General features: G+C 42.0%; 1 protein-coding gene across 2 annotated transcripts; it reads right to left on the bottom strand.

Moving 5' to 3' along the window:
• Positions 1-2356: 2356 nt before the first annotated feature.
• Positions 2357-11135, bottom strand: LOC142917885 (speckle-type POZ protein-like). 2 transcript variants are annotated; one of them, XM_076062225.1, is made up of 8 exons: positions 11023-11135; positions 10335-10456; positions 10000-10151; positions 6662-6789; positions 5700-5877; positions 4235-4290; positions 3680-3802; positions 2357-2656 (listed from the first exon to the last, which is right to left on the bottom strand). In XM_076062225.1, the coding sequence occupies exons 1-8, from the start codon at positions 11098-11100 to the stop codon at positions 2501-2503; spliced, it is 993 nt and encodes a 330-aa protein (XP_075918340.1). In that variant the 5' UTR covers positions 11101-11135; the 3' UTR covers positions 2357-2500. The 2 variants fall into 2 exon arrangements, with proteins under 2 accessions (XP_075918340.1, XP_075918341.1); XM_076062226.1 differs by lacking the exon at positions 11023-11135 and adding an exon at positions 10883-10970 and having other exon boundaries at positions 2358-2656.
• Between the last annotated feature and the right edge of the window lie 3377 nt (positions 11136-14512).

Below are 14512 nucleotides of genomic sequence, written 5' to 3'. Positions count from 1 at the left end.
ACACTAATTACACCCTAACTAGCTACGTCACCACCAGGCTAACTACACTAATTACACCGTAACTAGCTACGTCACCACCAGGCTAACTACACTAATTACACCGTAACTAGCTCCGTAACCACCAGGCTAACTACACGAATTACACCGTAACTAGCTCCGTAACCACCAGGCTAACTACACTAATTACACCGTAACCAGCTACGTAACCACCAGGCTAACTACACTAATTACACCGTAACCAGCTACGTAACCCCCAGGCTAACTACACTAATTACACCATAACTAGCTATGTCACCACCAGGCTAACTACACTAATTACACCGTAACTAGCTACGTCACCACCAGGCTAACTACACTAATTACACCGTAACTAGCTCCGTAACCAACAGGCTAACTACACAAATTACACCGTAACTAGCTACGTAACCACCAGGCTAACTACACTAATTACACCCTAACTAGCTACGTCACCACCAGGCTAACTACACTAATTACACCGTAACTAGCTACGTCACCACCAGGCTAACTACACTAATTACACCGTAACTAGCTCCGTAACCACCAGGCTAACTACACGAATTACACCGTAACTAGCTACGTAACCACCAGGCTAACTACACTAATTACACCGTAACCAGCTACGTAACCCCCAGGCTAACTACACTAATTACACCATAACTAGCTATGTCACCACCAGGCTAACTACACTAATTACACCGTAACTAGCTACGTAACCACCAGGCTAACTACACTAATTACACCGTAACTAGCTACGTAACCACCAGGCTAACTACACTAATTACACCGTAACTAGCTACGTGACCACCAGGCTAACTACACTAACTACACTGGGAGTAGCTACAACGGACAGGACCCCAGCTTGGGTCCAAGTCCACGTGTTGGTGACTCTTCACGGACGTCGAATGTAGATCTTCAGGATGACAACAGCAACTCTGGGGAACCCAGCTTATATCCTCCGTGGCCGTGGCTGGCCCCACCCTTGGCCACGACCACCTTCTAGAATCCTCGAGCAGGATCTCGCCCCGACACGTGACCACCCCTAGCCCCCCCACTTGGGGACCCTGTGTAGACTTTACCAGTCACGTGTTCTCCGGGGTCAACCCGAGTGCCATGGCCTAAAGTAACCCGATTCCATGGCTGACACTCTCACACCCCATCCTGTAGGGGTCGGCAATGCACACCTGAGCGTGGTGTCACTCAGCGCTATGACTCAGCGCTCACAGAGCCCCTCTAGGGCCAGCACGACACCCGCATACAAGTGGTGTCCACGATGTGAGTACATCGCACACCGTGCCCCTCTAGTGCCGGCATTACACAGCGACGTCTGCGACGTCAGTACATCTGCATTCCTCTTTCCATCCCAGAGTAACTCTCAGCATGCACCGCTCCACGCTTTTTTCCTAAATACTTTTCAGCTTTTGTTCCATGTTCTTGTTTGATAATTCTTATTTATCACCGGTGCTATGGTATAAGCCATGGTCCTTGTGTATTCTTTTCTTACACCGAGCACTCCATCCATGCTTTGTTATACGCAGGATACACGACTGCAATATTATCTTTGTCAGTCTTCAAACTCGCGCAATCATAGTACTCCTGTTCTAGTCAATGCATAAGCTGTCTGTGCAATGAAAAATCAATCTGAAAAGTTTACCTCTTGAATTAAGGCCTTATATGGCTTGGCACATTCTTATCTTTCAGAACTGATTGTTCTCTATACCACTATCTGTAACCTTGAGTACACAGACACTGGACGAATACTCATCCTTCATGTTAAGGTAGACATTGCAGGGTTTTAGACCATTCTGTTTTTACTTAACTAAACAATTGAACCAAATTGTCCTGCCACCTAGGGACAATCACATCGAACGTTTTATTTTACACTCTCTCAATTGGGATATGTCGTGGTGTTTATTAGGTTGTAGTTTTCCACTTTTTCTACATATGTACTTGTTTATAGAGTTGTAGATGTATAGATGTAGCACTATATTACATGGTAAAGTTAATTTGGCCACCTTTTTGTGAAAGTAAACATATTTGCTTAAATTAACATTATTTTCAAAGCAGAGGAAAGTTGGTAGTCTGATGCAAAGTCTTCACGGTTGTTTGCATGGAGGCCACAGGTAAATAACCGCACCGTGCAGCCCAAGTTTTCCTGGTCATAGATGTTCTTTGCCTGCCACCGTTAAGTCTGTTTGAGACGCTTGCATGGAGGTCCCAGCTGTGGAGACTGGGCCGTGGCCAAGGCACGGAAAGCATCCACAACCAGGTGAGGGCGAGACAGAACCATGGACTTCCAGCCCGCCGTCTCCATTACGTCCATCGCATGACTGCAAGTACAAGTCAGGGTTAAGCGAGCTCCTAATAAGCAGTGTCTATAAGGATTGGGGCAAACGGTTAGTCTCCATTAAAAGGGACTGTAATGCAAATTGCCATGTAAGCATCATCAATGTTACGCAGCTCAGTGACAGTCACACTCTCACTAGACTTGCCTGTTTATTATGAAGTCAATGGCCCGGGCCTTCAACTGCTCTGCACTGTGCAAATCGGCCAAGATCAAAGTCTCTGCAACATTTTCCACCGACAAGTTTGTGCATAGTGCCTCCTCGCACATCACCTTCAACCTCTCTAATGCATACTTGAGAAAAGTAAAAACAAAGTGCAATTTCAGTATTAAGAACACTATTTTCTCTACCTATTTCGCTTGTATAACATTCCCTCACCCCATGAACTACTTTATAAACGCAGTATACAGCAGTCAAATGTTTGAGAATTTTCTTAAAACATGGCATCAACCTTTCAGCATATTTATGTTTTAAGTCATGTATTTATTGATCTCTACTATAATTAGGGGTCCTTGTCCTAAACTTTATTATATTGGTTACAAAGTCATGCAAATTACAAAGGAGGTGAGATGTTGTTTTCCAAGAGCTTAAAGAGTTTGGTTGTTAAGCTGATAAACAATGCAACTGCAAGCCACCATATTTCAACTCTAGCAGAATATTAAACTTTAATGAACAAAGCTTGAACATGCGACTTTATACGATTTGTATTCTTATTTCATTACAATCGCTTTAGGAACTATTGAATATGATGTTCCAGAAGGGAGAGTAATGACTCTTAACTGATTATCTGGCAGATCTTCAGGAACAGCAGGATATCTGTTTCCTTAATAAAAGTATATTTGTTCCAATTTATTTCTATACAGCCATGCCACATCAAACAATCTATTAAAACACGTCCCTTTATTTTATTACTAATTGTATCAATTGTTAATGTGATTAACAAAAACCCCTCAATACAAGAACACACAGCCAAATGGTTGCACTTAGGATAAAAATGCTGCATGTGAATGCACTTCAATGCACACGTACTAGCCTCTAGCATGGACTAATACCAGTTTGACATTCAATTCAATTGTGAAATTGCATGACAATTTATATTTTTTGTTGAAAATTCAATCATCTCCCAGGACATCAATTCCAAAACCTGAAAGCACTAATGTGAACATCTACATCAAATACATTTGCTATTCATATTATTTGTGACACGGGCTTTAGAAAATACCTAAATGCTGTTTTAATTTCACTTGCGACCTACAACTGCATACCGATACATCACAAGGTGGTGCGATCTCATGTTAATATTTTAAGCGTGTAACCTTGTCAGCAGCGGCCAGCAGCTCATCAGCCATCTTCTCCAGGTTTGGAGCCCTTCCCGTATAGACAAAACTCATCATTTCCTTGAACACGTCAGGCTCCACATCATTAATCTCCACTCGATTCTGCAAGGTAGCAACACAATATATTCAAATTAACTTCGGCATATATTGGGAGACGAAAATATAGCATTCAATTAAATAAAATAAACATCCGTTATATCTACACAACACATGTAAAGTGGCTCCATTAAAGTTGTATTCAACTTGCCGATGACTATTTATTGCGCGTAATAAATCCATTCTTGACACACATGCAATGGCCTTCTGTGAAATGTTGAATAAAAAATAGCTATAAAATACAATCTAACATTCCCTCGTAATGAATACTTTTTGATAATAAATAGGCAATGCGCCAAAAGAGTTACTAGGGTAATAGTTCAACATTTGACAGCACTCTCAAGAGATACTTATCAACCGATCCATTGTGACAAATGCACCTTGGAAATGTATGATCACAGTATTAATGTGCTGTATTAAGATTGCATTTAAAGATACCTTTTTGCTCTCTTCCATTTCATGTTCAAACATAGCATTAAAAACAAGTGACCGACCTGAAAAAGGTAAAGCAACTGTTAACAAATACAGTAAAACCTTGGATTGCGAGAATAATTTGTTCCGGAAACGTGTTTGTAATCCAAAGCACTCGTATATCAAAGCACTCGTATATCAGTTGTGATCACGTGACGCTAGGCAGACAAAGCGTATACGTACTACTCGTATTGCAAAACCTCACTCGTTTATCAAATTAATATTTATTAAAAAAATTTGCTCGTCTTGCAGAACACTTGCAGACCAAGTTACTCGCAATTCAAGGTTTTACTGTACAGTGAATTGGAAAAACACCGGAATGTGGTACAGACACATTTAGATGTTATATCTAGAGATCAATTAATCTAGATACAAAAGAGGTAAAATCCAGATCCATATTTTATTTCATATGGCATATCCATTACAGATTTGGCAAACATGGACGCAAATAAATGTCCAAATTAGAGGCTCAAAACCTACACCATAACTGCATTGTGAAAAATGAATTCCTGCACAACAACGATATAGTGAAGTAAATAAAAACGGAATAAAAACTTTAGCAACAGGCTAATTAAATATGTTTATCTCTCACACAATACAATATTACATTTATATATGTAGTGACATCGCGAATGTCACTGTGTAAGGCCGGCTATAGAGAGGCACGGCGTGCGATGAATTAACATCGCGGGCACCACGTGGATGTGGGTGCAGTACCGGCCCGAGAGGGGCATGGTGAGCGCTGTCTGACAGTGCTGAGTGGCACCACGCTCTGCGTGCGGTGCCGACCCCTACAGGATAGGGTGTGAGAGTGCTGGCCATGGGAATGGGGTTACCAAGGGCCATGGCACTTGACCACGAAGGACACGTGACCGGTAAAGTGTACACAGGGCCCCCAGGTGGGGGCTAGGGGTGGTCACGTGTCAGGGCCGGGAACCCGCTAGAGGATTCCAGAAGGTGGCCGTGGCCAAGGGCGGAGCCACCCTCGCCACAGAGGATAAAAGCCGGGTCCCTGAGAGGGACCGGCTGCTGTTGTTCATCCTGAAGAATATACGTCCTACAAGAGTCACCAACACGTGGACCCGGACCCCGGCCAGGGTCCGGTCCGTCGTAGCTAATTCCCGTGTAATTAGTGTAGATAGCCTGGTGGTCCACCACCATAGGTTGTTCATGTGTTAAGGGGTAGTACCCCGTGTGTCGGTTGAAGAAGTGCGTCTGTGACTAAGTTGAATTCACTACACATATTTACTGATGTATCCTTTAACAAAAAGCATTACAAATTGACGTAAGCATTTGCCAGTGTTAGTTAATAAAATTCAATGTAAAACAGGAAATGGCTGTAGTTGATTACCCCAAACTAATTACAGTATCATTAATTATATGGTTCTATTGTACACTAAACGACGCATGTGTTGCTTGTTGTGGCACAGACCTGCCAATACGGCCTTGTGGGCTTTAAACTCCTGGCCACCAACACGAAGCAGGCAGTCAGTGAAGCGGGAATTGTCCCAGATCTCCCCGAAGTCAACTGCCAGCCGGCAATCTGGTACTTTGAATGTACTCATGCTGGATTGACCAGAAATGTTCACGGAATCCTGCACCACACTAACCTGCATAGACATCAACCAGCTTTGAGAAGGCATTTGATGATTTTTTTTTACAAATCCTCACTTAACTACACATTTTGCATGAAGATGTAGGCTTTGGTTCAATCAAGCAAACAAATCTGCACAGACATCCTATATCAGAACAAGTGTTGTGAATAATGCCAAAATAGAGGTCCGTGAAATGTTTTTCATATGAATCAATTTTCATTCTATATTTTTGTCAAGTTATTTTACACTGTATAAACAGTTTAAACAGGTAGTGAGGCCCCTAATTATGGGTTTTGCACAACAACAGAGGAAGTGAACAGCTCTTCTTGATGTGCTTCCTTTCATTATCAAAAATGCTTGTATTTTGTAAAGTATTTTAAAGGTAAAAAATATAAATCTGGCTGATTAAAAGGACCCCCCTAAGGACAAGTAACATTTACATCAAACTGGCTGATGTCCGAGAATAGGAAAAGGAATTCATGTGGCGACATTTAAACAAAACACTTTATGTAATACCTGACATTCTAGTTTATAAAAATGTCAAGGTTTAAATATAAACACTATCCAGAGGGAGAAAACCAAAAAAAAAATACGCTTGATTATTTAATTGTTGTGCTATGTTAACTCTAGCACCAGTGGAGGAAAAACGTGCTTGTAAAACTCATGTTAACAATTTCCTTGTATGGAACAGGGAAAGTAATTATTACAATCTTCAATTAAGTAGAATATTGACTCCAACTGTGCAATTGTAATGACTAAAATAGAAAATTACACATTAGCTGCAGCATGTCATACTTACTTCACCAAAGAGTGTCAGTTTGTTATCTGGAAGCAAGCTATTAGATTCATCAAGCAAAAAATCTCTTCGAATGAATTTTTTAAATCCCCAGTCTTTTCCTTGGAAAAAGCGGTATGCTCGCGGGCTCTCTGTAAAAAAATAGATTTCAAACAATACTCACCAGTTCTTACAATAAACGGTGGTAATTTCATGTAATGGGAAAAAAAAAACTTAATTCTATTTTCAAAGTGTAAAGACAGCAATGTATTCTAAAGCCCTGCGCCACGGTGGCAGTCAACTACCTCGCCTGGTATATAGGTCATGGGTTCGATCTCAACCCTGATGCCTGTATATTTGGAATCTGCATGTTCTCCTTGTGGTTGCATGTATTTTTATCCAGGTCTTCCGGTTTTTCCCTCCATATTTATAAAAATCCAGAGTATTTGGCTATACATTTCCTCACAATAAGCCATCTCGTTAAGCTATCGTTTGTGGCCGGGGCACTTCTGAAAAAGAGCTATGTACAGTGAGGGAAAAAAGTATTTGATTCCCTGCTGATTTTGTACGTTTGCCCACTGACAAAGAAATGATCAGTCTATCATTTTAATGGTAGGTTTATTTGAACAGTGAGAGACAGAAAAACAACAAAATTCAGAAAAACGCATGTCAAAAATGTTCTAAATTGATTTGCATTGTAATGAGGGAAATAAGTATTTGACCCCTCTGCAAAACATGACCTAGTACTTGGTGGCAAAACCCTTGTTGGCAGAGGCCAGACGTTTCTTGTAGTTGGCCACCTGGTTTGCACACATCTCAGGAGGGATTTTGTCCCACTCCTCTTTGCAGATCTTCTCCAAGTCATTAAGGTTTCGAGGCTGACGTTTGGCAACTCGAACCTTCAGCTCCCTCCACATATTATCTATGGGATTAAGGTCTGGAGACTGGCTAGGCCACTCCAGGACCTTAATGTGCTTTTTCTTGAGCCACTCCTTTGTTGCCTTGGCCGTGTGTTTTGGGTTATTGTCATGCTGGAATACCCATACAGGACCCATTTTCAATGCCCTGGCTGAGGGAAGGAGGTTCTCACCCAAGATTTGACGGTACATGGCCCCGTCCATTTTCCCTTTGATGCGGTGAAGTTGTCCCGTCCCCTTAGCAGAAAAACACCCCCAAAGCATAATGATTACACCTCCATGTTTGACAGTGGGGATGGTGTTCTTGGGGTCATAGGCAGCATTCCTCCTCCTCCAAACACGGCGAGTTGAGTTGATGCCAAAGAGGTCCATTTTGGTCTCATCTGACCACAACACTTTCACCCAGTTGTCCTCTGAATCACTCAGATGTTCATTGGCAAGCTTCAGACAGGCATGTATATGTACTTTGTTGAGCAGGGGGACCTTGTGGGCGCTGCAGGATTTCAGTCCTTCACGGCGTAGTGTTACCAATTGTTTTCTTGGTGACTATGGTCCCAGCTGCCTTGAGATCATTGACAAGATCCTCCCGTGTAGTTCTGGGCTGATTCCTCACCGTTCTCATGATCATTGCAACCCCACGAGGTGAGATCTTGCATGGGGCCCCAGACCGAGGGAGATTGACAGTTCTTTTGTGTTTCTTCCATTTGCGAATAATCGCACCAACTGTTGTCACCTTCTCACCAAGCTGCTTGGCAATGGTCTTGTAGCCCATTCCAGCCTTGTGTAGGTCTACAATCTTGTCCCTGACATCCTTGGAGAGCTCTTTGGTCTTGGCCATGGTGGAGAGTTTGGAATCTGATTGATTGCTTCTGTGGAAAGGTGTCTGTTATACAGGTAAGCTGAGATTAGGAGCACTCCCTTTAAGAGTGTGCTCCTAATCTCAGCTCGTTACCTGTATAAACGACACCTGGGAGCCAGAAATCTTTCTGATTGAGAGGGAGTCAAATACTTATTTCCCTCATTAAAATGCCAATCAATTTATACAATTTTTGACATGCGTTTTTCTGGATGTTGTTGTTGTTATTCTGTCTCTCACTGTTGAAATAAACCTACCATTAAAATTATAGACTGATCATTTCTTTGTTAGTGGGCAAACGTACAAAATCAGCAGGGCATCAAATACTTTTTTCCCACACTGTAGCTCAGTGGGCCTTGCCTGGTAAAATAAAAATAGTTCAGTTTAGCTTTTAACTTCAAGGTAGATGAAAATCAGACCTGGATTTAAGTGTATGAAGATATAGTTCATATGGATTAGTTGAATGTGTTTGTGTATTAATAATGCTTGTCTTTGTAAACATGGTTGTGTGACGTGAGTTACATGTTAACATTACCAAAGACAACACCAAAGCAAATAATAAGAAAAAAACATGAAAGTTTAAAACAAAAAGATAGATTTAGACTCTCAGAAACATGTTAATAGCCTTAGCAAAGCACAGTAAATGTATGGATGTCATCACTTAAAATAGTTATCGCGCATTTAAAGAGTATCCTGAAAGTAATAAGGCAATTATAAAACAAACAATATGAACCACTAAAGCAAGGTAAAGGAGAAGTGTGAAATGGGATGAAAATGCCAACCTTTGTAAAACCACCAGAAATGAATAAAAAAAATGGATGAGAATACAAACAAAAATAATGAAGTTGTAATAAATAGTGAGTGCAAGCAGAAAAAATAAAGCCGTCACTTGATAAATTACAATGGAATAACACATGGTGAAGATTGTAAAACTAGGAAAAGAAATGTCCGTGAATGACAATGTCCAGGTACACTAAGCAAAATAAAATTATTATTGGAGGGTCAATATCATGGAAAACACAAAAAATATGTATAATGGCAACTTCTGAAGGTGGAACAGGATCAAGAGCACTTTTGGAAAATGAATTTGATAATGAAAAGTTGCAATGTGCTACAGGATGAAAGATTCCAATCTAGTGCATATTACCTACTATGAAACACTGATTACAAATAGAAACACTGACAAATGGAACAAAACTAAAAAGTACACAAAGCGTGGAGAGAAGTATGTTGAGAATTACAGTGAGAAACTGAAAGAGGAACACGTTGGTCAAATCAAAACGGCAAATTAGAGACATCATATTCACTGTTGTAAATATAGATTGGGCTTGGACAGGACACATCGCTAAATGGGATGGTTGATGGATGAGACTAGTGGTCGAATAGGAAGAAAAGTAGAGTACATGCCCAAGACGATGTCAAACGTAGACAAGGAGATATTAGATCAGCTCATGTGAAGGATGAGGGATGGTGTTCGTAAGGTTTATAAAATGTTTCCAGCAGTCGATAAATAATGGCTGATTATGATATAATCCTGTTACCAAATACACATATGACGTGAATTGATACTTAAATACAAGTAGTTTCACCCATAGCCTTGGTTTCCTCTCCCTTGGCATTAAGAATAGAAATCTTGAACTTGGCGTAGACTTCACTCTTGGGACAGCTGACCAATAACAAGTACAACGAGAGGTAATCTTTGCTCTCTCCGTCAAAACCCTCGGGGTTTATGCGTAGGCACCTGATTGAACATATGAACAAGACATGGTCGTTAATATTAGGTGTGTATGTACGCGCAGACTATATTACTAAAACAATATAGTATGAACTAAAACATGCACTATGCAAAATTGTTCTAGTAAAGCACCTCCGTGAGCATTGTGATTTTTTTTTAATGTCATAAAATAGCCAGAATTTACTGTACCATTTCAATGTATCATTGGTGCCTGCTGAAAATGTAGAACTCTTGAGAACTTGGCCCATTTCTTCACGACAGAAGCTGAAATTGTTGATGGTCCACATATAAGAGAACTTCACGACCTTAACCTGAAATACACGAGCACATAACAGCTATAAAGCTCATTCATTACCATAAATACATGACCATTGACAAACCCTCAAGTATTTCACCCACACATCTGAATATTGTGCTCAAAAAACACAAACTGTCTATAAGGAAAGAAACATTACTGTAAATGAAAGGGTCTTATTAGTGTTCTGGGATTACCTTGCATGTTCATTACTGCACAGCGTTGACACAACAAGTCTCAACATGTCATAGATTAGAGTGTGCAATAAAAGGCCTTTTTATTTTTTTTATTTGATAAAAACTGCTGCCCCTTTTGTAAAAACACACGACCAGTCAAAATCAGAGACAATTATCTAGTATAATGTTGTTAGTGCAATTCTATGAACTTTGCAATCTGATGTACAAAAATAGCCTGTACAATGATAATCCATAATTGCACTTACACATAATTATGAAACCATTTTCGATGGCTTTGCGACGAACAAAAACCGTGTAAAAGTTAAATGCATTAGCCATGCGCATACTTTGACCGGCACAAGATGGAGACCCGTTGAATGTGATTGGCCACAGGGGAACAAGTTACCTGTGTGTAGCACCAGCTTTCTGCGATGGGCGCATTGGACATTTCAGACGGAGGTGGGGGGCTCGGGGCCCTGGACATGTTTGCATTGAATGCGAGGGAAGTGACATCATCAGGTGACATTAAGAGGGAAGTGACATCATCAGGTGACATTAAGCAGGAAGTGACATCATCAGGCGACATTAAGAGGGAAGTGACATCATCAGGCGATATTAACATGTAAGTGACATCATCAGGCGATATTAACATGTAAGTGACTACGAGATTACGAGTTAAATGTTCTTGCTGTGGTTTTCACACCTGACGATGATTGCTTGTGTTGCGGTCGAAACGTCGTAAGAATTTTATTGTTTTAGATTTTTTATTATTTTATTGTTTCCCTTCTACGTGGTGACTTTACCGAAAGAACAAAGAATATGAATCGCTGCAGTCACGGAAGATTTAAATAATTAAATAAAGCACAAGAGATTGTGTCGCGTGCAAAAGAGAGTCGCGTAACCGATCACTCAGGAGTGGGACCTGCGCCTTTAGTGGCACCCCGACGTGAAACGAGCACACGGCACCAACTGTCCCCACTTCCTGAAACGGAACGGGGTTTTACAATCGATGCACGTGCAACTAGTCTCAATGATTGTTGCGCAACAGGAGTGCTTCAGGAGAGCATCAGCGAGGTTTTACTGTTCCTCCTCCACTGGAGGGGCGCAGGCTACAGCACAGCGGTTTACCACCAGGCACTCCGTAGTTTGGGTTGTGTGGACACAACATCGCAGGGCTGTGAGACTTCTTGAAGGAGGAGATGTGGCACATCAGCCTGTTGATGTTTTGATTTAAAGCTTTTGTTACTGCAGTAATTCATATTCTTAGCTCTTTCGGTAAAGTCACGTTGAAGGGAAACAATAAAATAATAAAATATATTGTGCTTTATATATATTTTATTGTTTTATTGTTTCCCTTCAACGTGACTTTACCGAAAGAGCTAAGAATATGAATTAGTGCAGTCACGAAAGCTTTAATTCAAGAGTCCATCTATGTTCTAAAAAGAGGAGTGGGGAGACCAAAAATTAATTTATGCTGTCTGAAAGCCACCGTAAGCATGAACAATCAATTAAGACCTGAAATGGTTTATCAAATCCTTCCAATGATTGCTAAGCCAAAGTCCATCTTCTCGGTTGAAATTGTCTCTGTGTTTGTATATGTGGATAGCCTCATGAACAAATCTCTCATGGTAGCCAGATGGATTGCAAAGAACCTCTGTCTTGGAGAAGTCAATGTCATGTGAGCCTACTGAATTATAACAGTGATCTGCCATGGCCGAGGTGTTGGTCCTACCGTGTTTAAGGTCTGCTTTGTGTTCACGAATGCGGTCCGAGACATGGCGTTTGGTTTCTCCAATGTAACTACTACCACAGAGGCAACTTAGTTTGTAGACGCCAGGGTACTGTATGTCGTGATAGCGAACTAATGCGTATAACGCTCCCACGTTTATAATGAACTTAGGTGGGTGACCACTATTGATTCCCATGTCACAGGGCTATACCTAATACATGAAAACTTGAAATGAAACTTGAAATAACAGACTGTTGAGGCAATTGCTGTTGGCGAGTAGCAGCGTCTATGAAGGCTGGCACAGCACACGAGCAGTGGGTGGCCAACAGCAGGCCCGGCCACCAGAGACCCACAGAGACCCACAGGGACACACAGAGACCGACAGAGACACACAGAGACCCACAGAGACTCACAGAGACCGACAGAGACACACAGAGACCCAGAGACACCCACAGAGACACACAGAGACACACAGAGACCAACAGACACACAGAGACTCACAGAGACCCACAGGGACACACAGAGACCCGTAGAGACCCGTAGAGACTCATAGAGACCCATATAGACCCAGAGTGACTGAGACTCGTAGACACCCATAGAGGCTCAGGGACTCACAGAGACCCATAGAGACACCATCACCACCACCTTCATCACAACCATGATCATCACCACCATCACAACCACCACCACGATCACACTGCACCAGGTACTCATTTAAAGCCATGCCGACCCATGGAAAGCGGTTTAAATATTCGACACCGTTATTGGTCGTGAGTGGGGAGGAATTGAACTCTGTTCACTGGGTTCGCAACACAGCGTTGCAAGCCACCACACTGCCGCTCCCCATTAGGACGACGCGCACGGCATTGACAACCTTGATGCTTTCGGTTGCTTGCGATGAAGTGACCGGTTAGCTCAGCCTGCCAAGAGCACCGAGCTGTACCGCTGAGACCATGGGTTTGAAATTCAGGCAACTTGCTTGTGATTTTAAACCAGGTTTCTCAAGCGTATTGCATTTGGCTAAATTCCAGCTGAGAATGAAAATATCAGTTTCACTCTCGTACGTGAAACATTTTTCTCGGTGGCAGGGCGTGTGGGGAGGTGCTGCTCATGACTGTTTGGGGGGGGGGGGTGGTAGTGACACGTGGCCCCCCAATGATCCAATCAAAATCCCTCATTTCGATCGGATCATTGGGGTTTACAGTGAGGGAAAAAAAGTATTTGATCCCCTGCTGATTTTGTACGTTTGCCCACTGACAAAGAAATATAATTTTAAGAAATATAATTTTAATGGTAGGTTTATTTGAACAGTGAGAGATAGAATAACAACAACAAAATCCAGAAAAATGCATGTCAAAAATGCTATAAATTGATTTGCATTTTAATGAGGGAAATAAGTATTTGACCCCCTCTCAATCAGAAAGATTTCTGGCTCCCAGGTGTCTTTTATACAGGTAACGAGCTGAGATTAGGAGCACTCCCTCTAAGAGTGTGCTCCTAATCTCAGCTCGTTACCTGTATAAAAGACACCTGTCCACAGAAGCAATCAATCAATCAGATCCCAAACTCTCCACCAGTCAACGCCCTACCTGGTTGATTGACGTTGAGAGACCACGCCCACACACGTGATCGTCTAACGTGGTCGATTCCCACGTCTACACAGGAGGAATCGATTAATGAAGGTTCATTTTAGACCACTGTTGATTCCCATGTTATCCCAATGCAAATCGATTTTATTAGCCTAAGCCACAAATAAATCGGTTCCCATGTTATCCCAATTGAAATCGACTCATACATCCGTAACTCTATTATAATCGATTCCTAATGTTATCCCATTAGGAATCGGCGCGAGTATAGTTAATCGAAATTTAAATCGATTTTCTCTGCAGGTGACTTGGCGCAGCAGCCACGGTAAGCCGAGCCGATCGATACATCATCGGGTGCCAGGTTGTGGTGGACGTGGGGAGCGGTGGTGCAGTGGTTAGCGCACTGTGTGTGTGTGGGGAGCGGTGGTGCAGTGGTTAGCGCACTGTGTGTGTGTGGGGAGCGGTGGTGCAGTGGTTAGCGCACTGTGTGTGTGTGTTGAGTTTATGTGTGCGTTGGGGTGGTAGCTGTGAACACAGTGGGGACTGTGGTTAGTAGTGACAAGTACATTATTATACAGCAG

The sequence above is a fragment of the Petromyzon marinus genome, unplaced genomic scaffold (assembly GCF_048934315.1).
Source record: "Petromyzon marinus isolate PM22_M1 ecotype Great Lakes invasive population unplaced genomic scaffold, UKy_Petmar_22M1.pri1.0 PM_G_Scaffold_54, whole genome shotgun sequence".
Classification (NCBI taxonomy): domain Eukaryota; kingdom Metazoa; phylum Chordata; class Hyperoartia; order Petromyzontiformes; family Petromyzontidae; genus Petromyzon; species Petromyzon marinus.
The sequence above is the reverse complement of the archived record's forward strand: the minus strand, read 5'-3'. Positions and strand labels throughout refer to the sequence as shown.

Coding starts and splice junctions, on each gene's coding strand:
- LOC142917885 (XM_076062225.1), bottom strand. CDS start 11,100: ATGTCCAGGGCCCCGAGCCCCCCACCTCCGTCTGAAATGTCCAATGCG. Junction 10,457..11,022: donor AAAGCTGGTGCTACACACAG/GTAACTTGTTCC, acceptor CGTGTATTTCAG/GTTAAGGTCGTGAAGTTCTC. Junction 4,291..5,699: donor CCACAAGGCCGTATTGGCAG/GTCTGTGCCACA, acceptor TACCTTTTTCAG/GTCGGTCACTTGTTTTTAAT.